The sequence below is a fragment of the Zymoseptoria tritici genome, chromosome 1 (genome assembly GCF_000219625.1).
Source record: "Zymoseptoria tritici IPO323 chromosome 1, whole genome shotgun sequence".
Lineage (NCBI taxonomy): Eukaryota > Fungi > Ascomycota > Dothideomycetes > Mycosphaerellales > Mycosphaerellaceae > Zymoseptoria > Zymoseptoria tritici.
In genome coordinates this window covers 3818581-3831247 of record NC_018218.1, presented here as the reverse complement: position 1 = coordinate 3831247, position 12667 = coordinate 3818581, and the positions used below count along the sequence as shown (strand labels likewise).

Below are 12667 nucleotides of genomic sequence, written 5' to 3'. Positions count from 1 at the left end.
TCTCTGTACACGTCATGCTATGTTCCATCTATGCAACAGAAGACAGCTCGGTCAAAGATTCCACTCCGTCCTGCCGAGTCGTATTACATCGCTCTGGCCGATGATCTGCACTTTCTCCTTTGTCTTCCCTGATAGACACTCGAGGCCAGCCTTTACAGCTGCTTTTGCAATGACATCGCTGTCCTGGCTATGTCGCTGTCAGCTGAACGAGGGCGAAGGAGGGGTCGAGGTAGATCGGACGTACGCCCATGGGTCTTTCAGCTTCGCGCTCACTGCACCGGCACAGTCGGCAATCTTCCTCAAGACAAACTCTGGGATGCGGCTCTCGTTGCGACTACCCACGATGAGGCCTGGACGAATGATAATCACATGCTATTCGGTGTCAGTCCAATGATGAGCGAGTCTCGCGTAGGGCAGGGTGCTTGCCTCGAAGCCAACGGCAGCAACGGCATCTTCCAAATCACCCTTCAGTTTAGCGTAGCCCATCATCGAGGAACTGTTCGCGCCGGATGAAGATATCAGCACATAAGCCTTGGTACCAGCCGCTTTTGCTGCCTGTGCCAAAGCCAGGTTGAGGTCATAGTCTATTTTCCTTTGCTCATCGAGACCGCCTGCAGCTGCGCGAGTCGTACCAAGGGCCGAGACGAAAAGGTCGATGCCAGTTGGAAATTGCTGCGGCCAGGATGTCGTGTCTTTGGACACGATTGCCTCCAACTTTGCATCGGCAGGCAGCTCCCTCCGAGCGAACGCTGCGATCTTCTTGACTTTTTCTGTCGTCTTCAATGTGCTGAGGATGTGCGATCCGACCAGGCCAGTCGCCCCGACCAGGCACACAGAGGCCATTATTGATTGTCGATGGGTTCTGGCGATCTTGCAACCACTTGACAAGAGTCCGGAGTGGGCGATTGATGACTCTTGCTTATTGTGGTTGTCAAAAAGTTGTAGCAGCAAATCTCAGGTACGTCACTATGTGATCTGACCAGAAATACATATCTAGCAAGTTACGGCAGCGCAGCAGGACACGCCTCTGACTAGCAATCCAGCGGGAAAGCATAGGAACTCGACGACATCTTAGCGAGACGGCGAAGGCTATCCGCACGCTGTCTAGCATAACGACCTACCTCAACCAACTGCCTACGAAGCACCCGTACGACCGTATAGCATGTCTGTTAAAGGTCCTGAACGCGCGCTTACTGCTAACTTGACTTCTTGCGTATTCGGTATTTGACCAACTTATCTGTATTGCTACCTCTCAACTCTATCACGTCGACTACTGCAAAGAGATGTCCCTCGTCGTTTTTTTTCATGCCTGAAATCGTGCCTGATTCGAGCTTCTCCACTCCCACCATCTATCTTCAACGCCCAGATAACCAGGCACCGTCCGCTCGACACACCACGGCTTACTTGACAATCGGACGTACGATACAAAGGGGACGTTCCATCGAGACCTGCTTGAAACGGAAAGTCAGCATTCGCGCCTCCTTGCCGAAGCCTGTCAGCTATTGTGTTCCGCCTTTTCTCGTGAGAAGGCTTGTGCGACGCAATGCTGAACGCGAGGAGCTTGAGTGAGCTGCTATCACAGAATCGCGATGAGCGCTTGTGCCGACGATGGTACCTGATGACACCCAACGGAACATTGCTGGCCTACAGTCAACCATCCGACATCAATGACCTGCGCAAACAGGCTGCTATCGCGGCCATTTGCTGGCAGCAACATGCATTCCGTGATACGCAGCAGGCCTCCAATGGTGACCACGAAGATACGATACCGCAGGAAACGGAGCAGCGAGACCTGGAAGTCTTGACTGTCGAGTCTGCGGAAGAGAATGTCATTATGCGGCGAGTGCAGAAACAACTGCTGCTTGTACTGGAAGGCGGAGTTCCACCGCGTCGATCTCATTTCGCGAAGAGAATTACCGCCGAAGGCCCAGATGGCACACCGCCCGGAGTAAGCGAGGTGGATAGGACCACCGCTGATCGCTCAGGAGATGTGGCGACGAATGTGTTACGAGTGCAGCGCACCAAACTAGACATTCTGGCTGGAGCTATGATGGCAGAGTTCCAGAAGACGGGTTTCGCAATGCCTGAAAGCACAGGCAGCATGGTGTTTTGAGTGCAGCACTATTATTTGAGATGGATCATGCCCCGGGAATGCATGTCTGGGGAATCGGGGACCCCTGCGGGGTCGACGACCGAGCTACGTGAGCTCCCTCTACTTGGAAACCGGCCTTCCGACCTGAGCTGAACCTCAGAAATACCTCGCTCTGTGTACTCCTCCGACAACGGAAGTATCTGTGGAATTCCTTCAAGGTCAAAACACTGCCTCACTTCTACGTCCCAACGCTCGACGACACCAGAAGCATGACGGCGGCAGACGGCAATGGTCAGCGGCCGAAGGTCCTCATTCCGGAGAAAGTCTCGCCGGACGGCCTCCGTCTCCTCCAAGCCTCCCTTGAGGTGCACGAGAGGAAAGGCCTTACCCCCGAGGATCTACTGAAGCTCATTCCGGACTATGACGCTCTCATCGTCCGTTCGGAGACGAAAGTCACGGCAGAACTACTCGCTGCCGGCAAAAAGCTACGAGTCGTTGCAAGGGCGGGTGTGGGCGTTGATAATGTTGATCTCAACGCTGCAACCAAGCTGTATGTACTGCAGCAGCTCATGACAGCTGGTCAAGAAACTTGGGCTGACCATTCCACCTTACAGAGGCATCATCGTCGTAAACAGTCCGCAGGGCAATATCAATGCCGCAGCCGAACACACCATAGCTCTTCTGATGGCTGTCGCGCGTAACATTGGAGATGCTTCGGTGAGCATCAAGTCTGGAAAGTGGGAGAGAAGCCGAATGGTTGGTGTGGAAGTCAAAGGCCGGACACTGGCCATTGTCGGTCTCGGCAAAGGTGGTCTATCCCCCCACTTCGCATACGTTTGAAAGCTAACGTCCCACAGTCGGCCTGACCGTTGCGAGAGCTGCTGGTGGGCTAGGCATGGTAGGTCGTCTCCAATCTAGCTAAGCGGTACGAATACTGGGCTGATATATCATCCTCTGCACAGAACCTGGTGGCCTACGATCCCTATGCCAATGCATCATTGGCCGCGGCCGCCAACGTCGAGCTAGTATCGTCCTTGAAGGAGCTGCTCGAAGAGGCGGACTTCTTGACGCTTCACACGCCTATGATCGCCTCCACCAAAGGCCTCATCGGCTCCACCGAGTTAGCAATGATGAAGCCGTCAGCGCGGGTTTTGAACGTCGCAAGAGGAGGTATCATTGACGAGACAGCTTTGCTTGCCGCCCTGGAGAAAGGAGAGATTGCAGGAGCCGGTGTGGACGTCTTCACGACCGAGCCTCCACAATCTGGCGATGCCGCCGCGAACCTCATTGCTCATCCCAAAGTCGTCGCTACTCCACATTTGGGCGCATCTACAGCCGAAGCGCAAGAGAACGTTTCCATTGACGTATGCGAGCAAGTCCTCTCGATTCTCTCCGGTCAGCTACCTCGAAGCGCAGTCAATGCTCCCATCATCATGGCCGAAGAGTACCGCACGTTGCAACCATTCGTTGCATTGTTGGAGCGGATGGGCAGCCTGTACACACAACACTTTCAGTCCGACACCTCACAACGGCGTCGCACTACCTTTGATCTCACTTACGAGGGCTCTTTGGCCTCGACCAACACGACAAAGCCACTCTTTGCGGCACTGATAAAGGGCTTGTTGTCGCCAATCACAAACGCCGAAAACACCAACATCAACATTGTGAACGCAGAGCTAGTGGCGAAAGAGCGCGGCATCCTGATCAATGAGTCCAGATCTCGGGAGAACGTGGAGCAGGAGGGCTTTTCGGCTTCAGTAACCCTCAGAGCACGTCTCGATCCTCGATCTCCCTCTGCGAGCCGAGTTCCCCGACAAGACCCGCTTGCTGGCGCTACAGCCACGAAAGGGAAGAAGCTAGAAGATCATGTCATATCTGGGTTTGTGTCAAACAACACGCCGTACATCTCGCGACTTGGACGGTTCAGCACTTCTTTCGTACCAGAGGGCAATCTCCTGATCTGTCGGAATTACGACGAGCCTGGGAAGATTGGCACAGTCGGCGGCATCCTGGGCAAATCAGGTGTGAATATTCGCTTCATGTCGGTTGCTCCTATAGACGAAGGTCTGCGATCTTCAGCCGAGGGCGACGACGCGAATGGAAACGCGAATCAAGAAAATGAGGCTCTTATGATTCTCGGCGTGGAGGGGTCTATCGATGAAGAGGTCAGGAAGAGCCTGCTCGATGCAAATGGTGTGCTCGAGGCTGGGCTGGTCGTTCTGTAAGTGTCGATACAAAACCACGCTCCATTCAGGGCATCCAGAGTGTCCGATCCATACTTTTAGAGCGCTTAGACATCGTTGCAAGATCTTGATCTCTCTCTCCTTCGCTGCGTGTATATGCCTACCATCGTTGCTCTTGAACAGTCGTGTCTGCTCGATCTCCGATGTCGATGCGGGCAGTTTGATTTATTTTCTGAGGCGTATATGTTCTCTATGTGCAGCCGGTGATAGCAACGAGAGCAGTCGTGTCAGCAAGGTTTGATGCCCCCTCTCGCAGCTCTAGAAGGCAATCCTGTAACTGTAGTGCACATGTGCAGTTGATGGGCACCCGCAGATATCTGCCTGACGGAACTTTGCGCTGCCAATCCGCGTCAATTGCACGCGGATGCTGACCTTTCTTTCCGAGATCACGCCTCTCTCCGAATCACGGATTGCGTGGCCAGAAGGCCACACCTTGACTCACCACAGCCGATCGACCCCAAGCGCGGACCCTCTCCACTATTTCTCACTGCACGGCTGTCCATGGAGACGGTCGGTGTGTGCAACGCATCGCTCCTGCCCTCCTAGCTGCGCTTCATCCTTATACTAGCCAAAATTTACCCCATCGGATGACTGAATCAGTCTACCAGCTCGGCCACTGCAAAGTAGCCCTTGCTCTCCACAACACCGCGATTCTTGACGACAGCGGTATACTTGACTACCCATTGCGGATGCACCTCGCCCAAAAGGCCGCCAGCGGCATCGCCATTGACACCTTCCTCTCCATGCAGGTTTTTCCGCTTGCCTCCGCTTTGTGGCGGATCTGCGAGTATGCCAGCACCTGTCGCACCGGAGCCTAGCAATTCACGGAGGGTACCTCTGGGCAGAACATTCGAGCAATCGTTATGTACCAGAAGCTCCACGTTTCTGCTCTTTGCGAGGGCCATGAGATCTGCAGGCACTGAACAGCAGTCACGCAGGTTAATCTGATCCACGCTGGGCCAAATCTTGACCTGCTCCAGTAAGGACTCCAATCGTTCCTTTCCAAATTCAGCGAGGCCAAGTCTCTGCACAAGACCTTCTCTTTGAAGCGCTTCCAAGTTACGCCATGCGGATATCTGTCCTTCGAGGGGTTCTGGGTCCGCCTCGACGGGGCCTCGTGTGGATATTTTGTCGGGACAGTCCTCCTTCTCATCGAAATAAATTCCGGGAAACGAGACGATGAGCAAATCGATCGAGGACACACGCAGTGCTTTCATGACCAGTTCGACTGCTTCCCGAGTCTGCGCCGCCCGCCGCTCCGTGGAAGCTCCAGGCAGATAGAACAGCTTCAGTGTAATATCATATTGCTCGCGCTCTTCAGCTAATGCAGATTCGCTCAGGTCCAAGGTTGGAACCTCGAGCACACCCTCCTCCGTTCTGGTCCATCTACGATAGTCGGCTCTTGCGGTCTCGCCATTTTCCGCAGGGGCATTCTCGGATGGTAGCTGAAGCGAATGTTCGGCGAAGGTGGTTCGTAGCGATGTGATCAGTTCTGTATTCGATTTCGTGGCGGGCGAGCGGCGAACGGATGAGCCTCCACTCATGACATTGCCGGTAGACAACAGCAGCTTCATGATGATCGAGGCGTTGATGAGGAGTGGAAGGTATTCGTGAGCACTGAGATCGCGCGAGGTCCGAGTCCCATTCGACTACCGAGAGGATGGATGGATGTGTAAGTGGGTTAAAAATGCAGCATCTCTCGGCAGCGTAGAGGGTTTGATAGGAAGTCCAGTATTGCACGTTGTAAGTAATGGAAGGTGGTGAGTGAGGGCAATGCGTGGCCCGAGAATGGAAGATACGGTACCTCACCTCAAGGTAGCTTTACCTGCGGTGGAGTTGCAGAGGCAGATGCGGGCGCGGGGCCACAAAGGACATGTCCACCTCGAATTTAATTCTCCGCACCAACACTTGGACCTTACCACTCTCACACACCCGATCCGACATCTTGCCTTTTTTCCACCGCCCTTTCGCTGCCGGCCTCAGTACTCTAACGAAAGGAATATCAGCCAGTCATTGAACGGGTACTTCCACACGACAGATTGCACACACGCCGACATGGCCATCCGGTACATCATCCTGCTCTCACGCCAGGGTAAAGTGCGTCTGGCCAAGTGGTTCACTACGCTGTCGCCCAAGGACAAGGCCAAGATCATCAAGGACGTCTCACAACTGGTCCTGGCCCGCCGCACTCGCATGTGCAACTTTCTCGAATACAAAGGTATCGTCGGCGTCTCCTTGCGCGCTGGCAACGAGTCCGTCTGCTGATCGGTACCACCCCCACCGCAGACACCAAAGTCGTCTACCGTCGATATGCCTCCTTGTTCTTCATTGCCGCCACAGACCCAACCGATAACGAATTGATCACCCTCGAGATCGTACACCGCTACGTAGAACAGATGGACAAGTACTACGGCAACGTATGCGAGCTGGACATCATTTTCAACTTTCAAAAAGCCTACTTCATACTCGATGAACTGCTACTGGCCGGCGAGATGCAAGAGAGCAGTAAGAAGAACGTGCTGCGGGTGATAGGAGCTCAGGACAGCCTGGAGGATATGGAAGTAAGTCTTGCTGTTGGGGCAACCCGGCACACCATTCGGGACATCTTCTTCTGTTCGCCTGATGACAACTTGTACCACCACCCGCTGATGCCTTGTCCTGCTAGGTCGAGGACGATGCTGTTACAAGAATCGGCTGAATGCATCTGTTTTATTCGCTTGCCACGTGCGCAGTCGTCGCTTACACACAAAGCTCGCGGGCTTGCTGACGCACGCTTCACAAACAGGCCAGCACCGAGATGGGCGCGGACGTCGAGCGCCAACTCAGAGACGCAGGGCTTCTATAGCGGCAGAGTACCCGTTCAAAGTACGTCTTTTGAAACGTGGGAAACAGCGAGCTTGTCTGATGCGATTGAAATTTCTGGCGTTTGAGATACCCACTGCTGCTATTGTTTACAATGAGCCGATTGCTTCTACGAAGTAGGTATAACGACACCGAAGCATCACGGGTTCGACAGGCACAGATGCCTGCTAACGAAAGTGACGAACGAGCATTGCTGATGACCAACACCGCGTGCCACAGTGGTCTTTGACGGCGGTCGCTTCGTCCGTCTACTGCAGGCCATGCCAGGTAGGTTTCATCCACAACTCCTTCCACACAACGTACTATTCACTAAAGCAGAACGAAAGCGTGGCCTGTAGCGACCTTCGTGTTGGTTGTTGGAAACAGGGTTCGGTAACTGCCGACGCTTTGACCCCTCTCTGTCATCCTTCGGCGTACCTAGTCATCCTCTTCTGTCGAACCGACAACGACAGCGCGCATTCACCAGCATCCGCAGTAGATAAACCAAAGGCCGTCATGACCACGTCCGGTGCCTTCTAGGCGCTCGCGTCTAGTGTACAGTCCTCGCGACATCCGGCTCTCGAAGGAGGAGAGTATTCAGGCCACATCACCCTACCGACAGCACCATCACGATCGCGACCGTCAGCGTTTGCGCCAACGCCATTGCGAGGTTCGCGACATATCCGAGATACGAATCCACTTCCTGTACCGATACTCCGAGGATATCCGCCCATTTGAGGAGCTGGGGAAGATTTGGAGATACATAAGCATCCGCGCGCGGAACGGACAGCCGATGGGCGCACACACCCGAACATGAAGGTACGCAATATCAAACGTGATGCAGGACATTGCGCTGGGCTACCGCAAAGGCGGCGTGCCGGGTCGATGACAGTGACAAAATCACGTCTGGCCCGACTCGCGTTTCCTTCTTGCCTCGACTGCCGCATCTGTCCGGCACGTCGACATGCTTATGCGCAACTATGCTAACCTTTCGCAGTACCTACCCCTTCGCGATATCGACGTTGTGGCCAATGCGCTCAACTTTTCCACACCCGACTGCCACGTAATAGGAGGATGCGACATATACACCACAAAGGCTGCTGGAGGCGACAAGAAGTTGTACAAGAATATCGAAAACAGTCTGGAATCGCAGTACGAATCACTGGTCAGGCTGTCTGCGTCACTCAGTCCACCCTACCGGACAGCCAGTGATGACGGGAGAAGCAGCGAGAAGAATAGCGGCAGTCGAAGACGCGGGCGCACTGTGGAAGTACCGGAGATCGATTTATCGCGCGCATCTCCATTTGGTCCTCTGAGCCAAATCACAGCCCGACGGACGTTTGCGTATCTTATCGCGACGCTGAACGCGTCTCATCCGGACTACGATTTTTCACACATGCTTCGGCCGTCGGATTTCCGAAAGGAGCGCAGTTTGCGCTCCATGATGAACAACATTGACAGCACGCTGCAGAATCTGAGGCCGAGGCAGACTGCGGCCATGAACCACCTCTCTCCGACCTCCTTGGCGAACTCGGCTCCAGCAGGCCCCAGCATCGGCAACGAGATATGGAATCAGGGCATGTGGCGGCTGATCGACAAGGAAATGGGCCTCAGGCACTGCGAGAAGTATTCGTACGTGCCCGATGATGACCCTTTTGATGGCGATGAGGGCGCCATTTGGAGCATCCATTACTTCTTCTTCAACAAGGAGAAGAAGCGTGTGTGCTACGTGTACTTGCGCGGGTTCAGCGTGATATCGCACAGCCCGGTCAATGCACCTTCGACACTCCTCCGCTCGAACTCTGTACAGCGGCAATCGTCGAGTCTGTCGGCAGGAGAGGGAGCCGGCAAGCGTGCATCATATTGGCTCGGAAACGATCTCTTGCAACGAGACATCGACACCACTAGCTTCGGCGATGACGACGATGACGAGATGATCGAAAACCCGCCCGGCGATGATGAAGTCGAGGTACCTTTCATGGATCTGGACGACATTCGCAGTCATCTCGTCGATGGTCGATACCGATACACCATTGACGAAGACGACGAAGAGGAGTACGAGGATTCCTGGAAGGCAACACAGAACGTCCGTGGCCTCAGTGAGGAGATACGGGATTCGATGGAGTTGGATGCGTGAGATGAATTGCGATTGCAGCGACTGAGATACCACATGCTTTATTCAGGGGAAAGGGAGTTCGGTGCCTGCGTTCTGGGACATTTGCAAAGATGGCGTTGGTGCTGTTGAGATGACTTCGCCGACGAATCGTTGGGCTAAATGGGAACTGTATTCAACTTTGTCCATTATAGCCTTTAAGTTAGCCATACCAATGACTTAATCAACTGTACAACTCTTAGCATGTATGCGACTGACACAGCGTATTTGCTTACCTTCAAGATTCCCTTCCGCCTGTCTAGCACGTGCTCCTATCTTACCTGCCCACCCCTATATACCTGTGCTGACTCTCTAGCTAACGAGACCCTCCGATCAACACTCCGAAAATCAGTTCTGCGGCCGAAACATGCCAATTTGATGCAGGGGAGTTGATCCTCAGAAAGGAAAGCGAGACGCAATGTAGCCGTGGCTCATGAGTATCATTAAATGATCAAGTACCTAATTGAAAGCCATGTGGTACGCATGCACTGTCTCCCTTCGATCGTTCTCAAGCCCAAAATGTTACGCCTTTGCCCTACGCTCTTGCGCTGTATGCAACTGCATACCTTCACCGCCGCTCGCGGCAATGCCGCCAACAGGTAATCAACACAATCAAACAAGGACCAAAATTTGATCGCCGATGTCTCACCTCCGTGATACCGCTCAAACTGCAGCCAGGTGTTGAACTCCGGTGTCTTGGAGTGTGTAGTCTGCGCGAGGGGACGGAGAGGTGGTCCAAGGATGTAGTATGTGTCTACGTGGGAACCGAAGCAGCAACCATCGACAATGTGGTTCCCCGACACCCACAAGCCACTGGAGTTCGAGTTGCGTGGTGCGGTTTGAGTGGAGACCCGGAGGTAGACCAAGCCAGGGCGTTCTGCTTAGTTGGCGAAACGGCAAAGGTCGCTGCGGAGTAATGCTGAGGCAAGTTCGGCGGGTTCATGTTCGGCACGCGCTGCAAGCTGTCGGGGGGCTCAGCGTGGTAATGAGATGGCGTGTAGCAGATGCCAGTGGGCGTCAGGTCGATTGTCGTAATGGAGTAGTCCTGGGGCAGGCTAAGAGGTGGCCTGTGCCCGGGTCGCAACACACTGCCAGGAGGGTCTGGACGGTGTTGAGAAGGCGTATATGGAGGTCTAGCGCAAGTGTTGGCCGGGCTCTCGTTCGAATGAGAGAGATCCAGGCTGGAACGAGCTGGCAAGCGACGTGAATCCCACGGAAGCTGTTGTCGTGTCGGTGAGTGCGTTGCGGTCGCGACTGAATGGTCGGCAGCCCGGGGCGAGACCTTTCGGGTCGTTCCTGTGACAGTGTATCTCAAGTGCTCTCCTACACCAACGCTTGCCTCTCGCTTGGCCTTCCACTCCGGCCACACGAAAAGCGAGCGTTTGTAGTACCAGACAAGCCATGTCATGAGCGCCAGGAATGTAGCTGCTCCAACGATCGCGCCGATTAAACGTCCGTCGGAAGAAGGCATCGTGTACGTTTCGGTCCGTGCGAGCCACTTCTCAGGATTCAGGGTGGAAAGGAATTGTGATGAAGCACAGGAGTTCCGCGTCGGGACGCAGGGTTCCATGCAGTGAGGCGTGACGTGCTACACGAGTGAATTGCAAACGAAATCGAAAATCGTGGCCTACAAGGGTTGCTGACCTGTACTAACCAGAAGATGGAGATCACGCAGGAAGGTATGACGATGCCGGCACATCGGAAGAGAAAGCCCAGGTACCTTACTCACCAGCAATCGTTGTCAAAGACGAGTACGCGACATCTTATCGATAGGTTCTTCCCGAGTGTCACTGAAATGCGCAACGTATGCGTCGATCGATTGGTGTCACGAACAGGCCAGAAGTGAATGTCGTAAACTCATGCAACGCTAACGCATGTATGAGGTCGTACTCACAAAATGTACACCTTTCTCACATCTTCCTCGTCCCACTCATTCTCGAGATCCGTGGGATCGCGTATCTTCCCTCTCGTCGTGCCAAGCTTGTCGTTGAGTCGCTTGAGCCGTTCTCTGCCGTACACACGACCATTAGGAAGCACGACAGGATCATCCTCCATGTGGCTTTTGGTGTGGTGAGCGTATGGAACGCTGCGGGCAAGCTCGTTCAGCTCAGTGCTGCAAATTGGACAGACTGGCGCACCAGTGTTCGCGTTTGCCTGAAGCGCGTACTGCGAGTGGCAACTGGGAGTCTTCAGAGCAGACAGTCCGGCAGACAGAGCAATATGAAGTAGTGGCTGAGACGGGAGAGCAAAGAGTTCATGATGGGTCTTCACGAACTGGCGCGCAAGGTGTGTGTACCTTTCTGAGCTGTACATCATCTGCAAGAGATCAATCAGCTTGGCGACATGGACATACAAGGCGAAATGTACGCACTCGATATGGCTCAACGAGCGTGTCTGGATCGTGGGCCAGTAATCCACCTGCACGCAGGCCAAATTCGATGTCCTGGCCTGCAACCAAGTGTTTGCGCGCGTGAAGCATCGCATCAACTTTTGTCTTCATGTCTCCGTGGCGGGCCAATTCCACGACCTGTTGAAGGCGCAGCTCCAGTTCGAGAGTGCTGTTTGTCTTCTTCAGAGCCTGTTTGTGATCAGCGCACCACGCCAGGCAATCGGTGGTCCGACGAAGCAGGAGACTCTGCTCGATACGACGGCATTCGTCAAACACATCGACGTCGACCAAGTCAGTAATGTCTTTCTCGGAAGCCAGGTCACACGCTGTTTGAGAGTAGCCATGCCGCAGCAGGTAATCGACCAACAACCGATCGAGGCGTGTATGGGCCCAGCGGTCGTATTTGACATCTGCCAGGCTGCTTGTCTGATGAAGTTGCTCCAGGTGCTCGATGCGCTTCCGTTGCTGGCCTTGTATCGTCTGTTCCTCGGCATGAAGTTGCTCTAGCCGTCTTTTGAGCGTTTGTGCCTTTGTGAGCGCTGCCTCGAGGGCTGCCAGGCTATCATTGCCATTCGTACTCTCGCTTCCAGCTGACTGCACGTCTTTTGTCACATTCTTGCTGCCCTGATCGACGTGACGCTGGGCCGTCTTCAAGTTCTTACGCAATAGCTCATGGGGAAGGCGCAGGAGCGGCTGATCGAGAAGAAGATGTGTGTCGTGCTCTAGCTCCATCGTGTTACTGTCGTCCGCATCGTAGGAGGCACTCACGCTAGTGAATGTGGTTCTGTGTTCCGAATGATAGGCCAGAGGCTCGAGTGGTTCAGATTGGCACCGTGTGAGCCCAGGTCGAGAGGCTCGTAAGGTAGCTGACAACCTGAATGAACGGACCCGACGGGATAGAACTACCGATTGATTAGGTAAGCGGCTAGTTTTCTACTGACGGGAGCGAC

General features: G+C 54.2%; 6 protein-coding genes across 6 annotated transcripts; 3 read left to right on the top strand and 3 right to left on the bottom strand.

Moving 5' to 3' along the window:
• Nucleotides 1-51: 51 nt before the first annotated feature.
• MYCGRDRAFT_33027 (uncharacterized protein) lies at nt 52-843 on the bottom strand (the record flags this gene model as incomplete). The annotated part of the gene is made up of 3 exons (XM_003856418.1): nt 52-187; nt 245-372; nt 439-843. 3 exons carry the CDS (start codon nt 841-843, stop codon nt 52-54), a joined length of 669 nt encoding a protein of 222 aa, XP_003856466.1.
• Nucleotides 844-2207: 1364 nt separating this feature from the next.
• On the top strand, nt 2208-4317 carry MYCGRDRAFT_66656 (uncharacterized protein; the record flags this gene model as incomplete). Its single annotated transcript, XM_003857149.1, has 4 exons — nt 2208-2642; nt 2707-2900; nt 2950-2990; nt 3055-4317. The coding sequence occupies 4 exons, from the start codon at nt 2362-2364 to the stop codon at nt 4315-4317; spliced, it is 1779 nt and encodes a 592-aa protein (XP_003857197.1).
• A 341-nt stretch (nt 4318-4658) lies between these two features.
• Nucleotides 4659-6073, bottom strand: MYCGRDRAFT_66652 (uncharacterized protein; the record flags this gene model as incomplete). The annotated part of the gene is made up of 1 exon (XM_003856417.1): nt 4659-6073. One exon carries the CDS (start codon nt 5907-5909, stop codon nt 4932-4934), a length of 978 nt encoding a protein of 325 aa, XP_003856465.1.
• A 199-nt stretch (nt 6074-6272) lies between these two features.
• Nucleotides 6273-7033, top strand: MYCGRDRAFT_107412 (uncharacterized protein; the record flags this gene model as incomplete). The annotated part of the gene is made up of 3 exons (XM_003857150.1): nt 6273-6553; nt 6622-6896; nt 7001-7033. The coding sequence occupies 3 exons, from the start codon at nt 6391-6393 to the stop codon at nt 7031-7033; spliced, it is 471 nt and encodes a 156-aa protein (XP_003857198.1).
• Nucleotides 7034-7551: 518 nt separating this feature from the next.
• On the top strand, nt 7552-9374 carry MYCGRDRAFT_107411 (uncharacterized protein; the record flags this gene model as incomplete). Its single annotated transcript, XM_003857151.1, has 2 exons — nt 7552-7995; nt 8174-9374. The coding sequence occupies 2 exons, from the start codon at nt 7990-7992 to the stop codon at nt 9311-9313; spliced, it is 1146 nt and encodes a 381-aa protein (XP_003857199.1).
• Nucleotides 9375-10614: 1240 nt separating this feature from the next.
• MYCGRDRAFT_53585 (uncharacterized protein) lies at nt 10615-12542 on the bottom strand (the record flags this gene model as incomplete). The annotated part of the gene is made up of 2 exons (XM_003856416.1): nt 10615-11644; nt 11700-12542. The coding sequence occupies 2 exons, from the start codon at nt 12447-12449 to the stop codon at nt 11219-11221; spliced, it is 1176 nt and encodes a 391-aa protein (XP_003856464.1).
• Nucleotides 12543-12667: the final 125 nt, after the last annotated feature.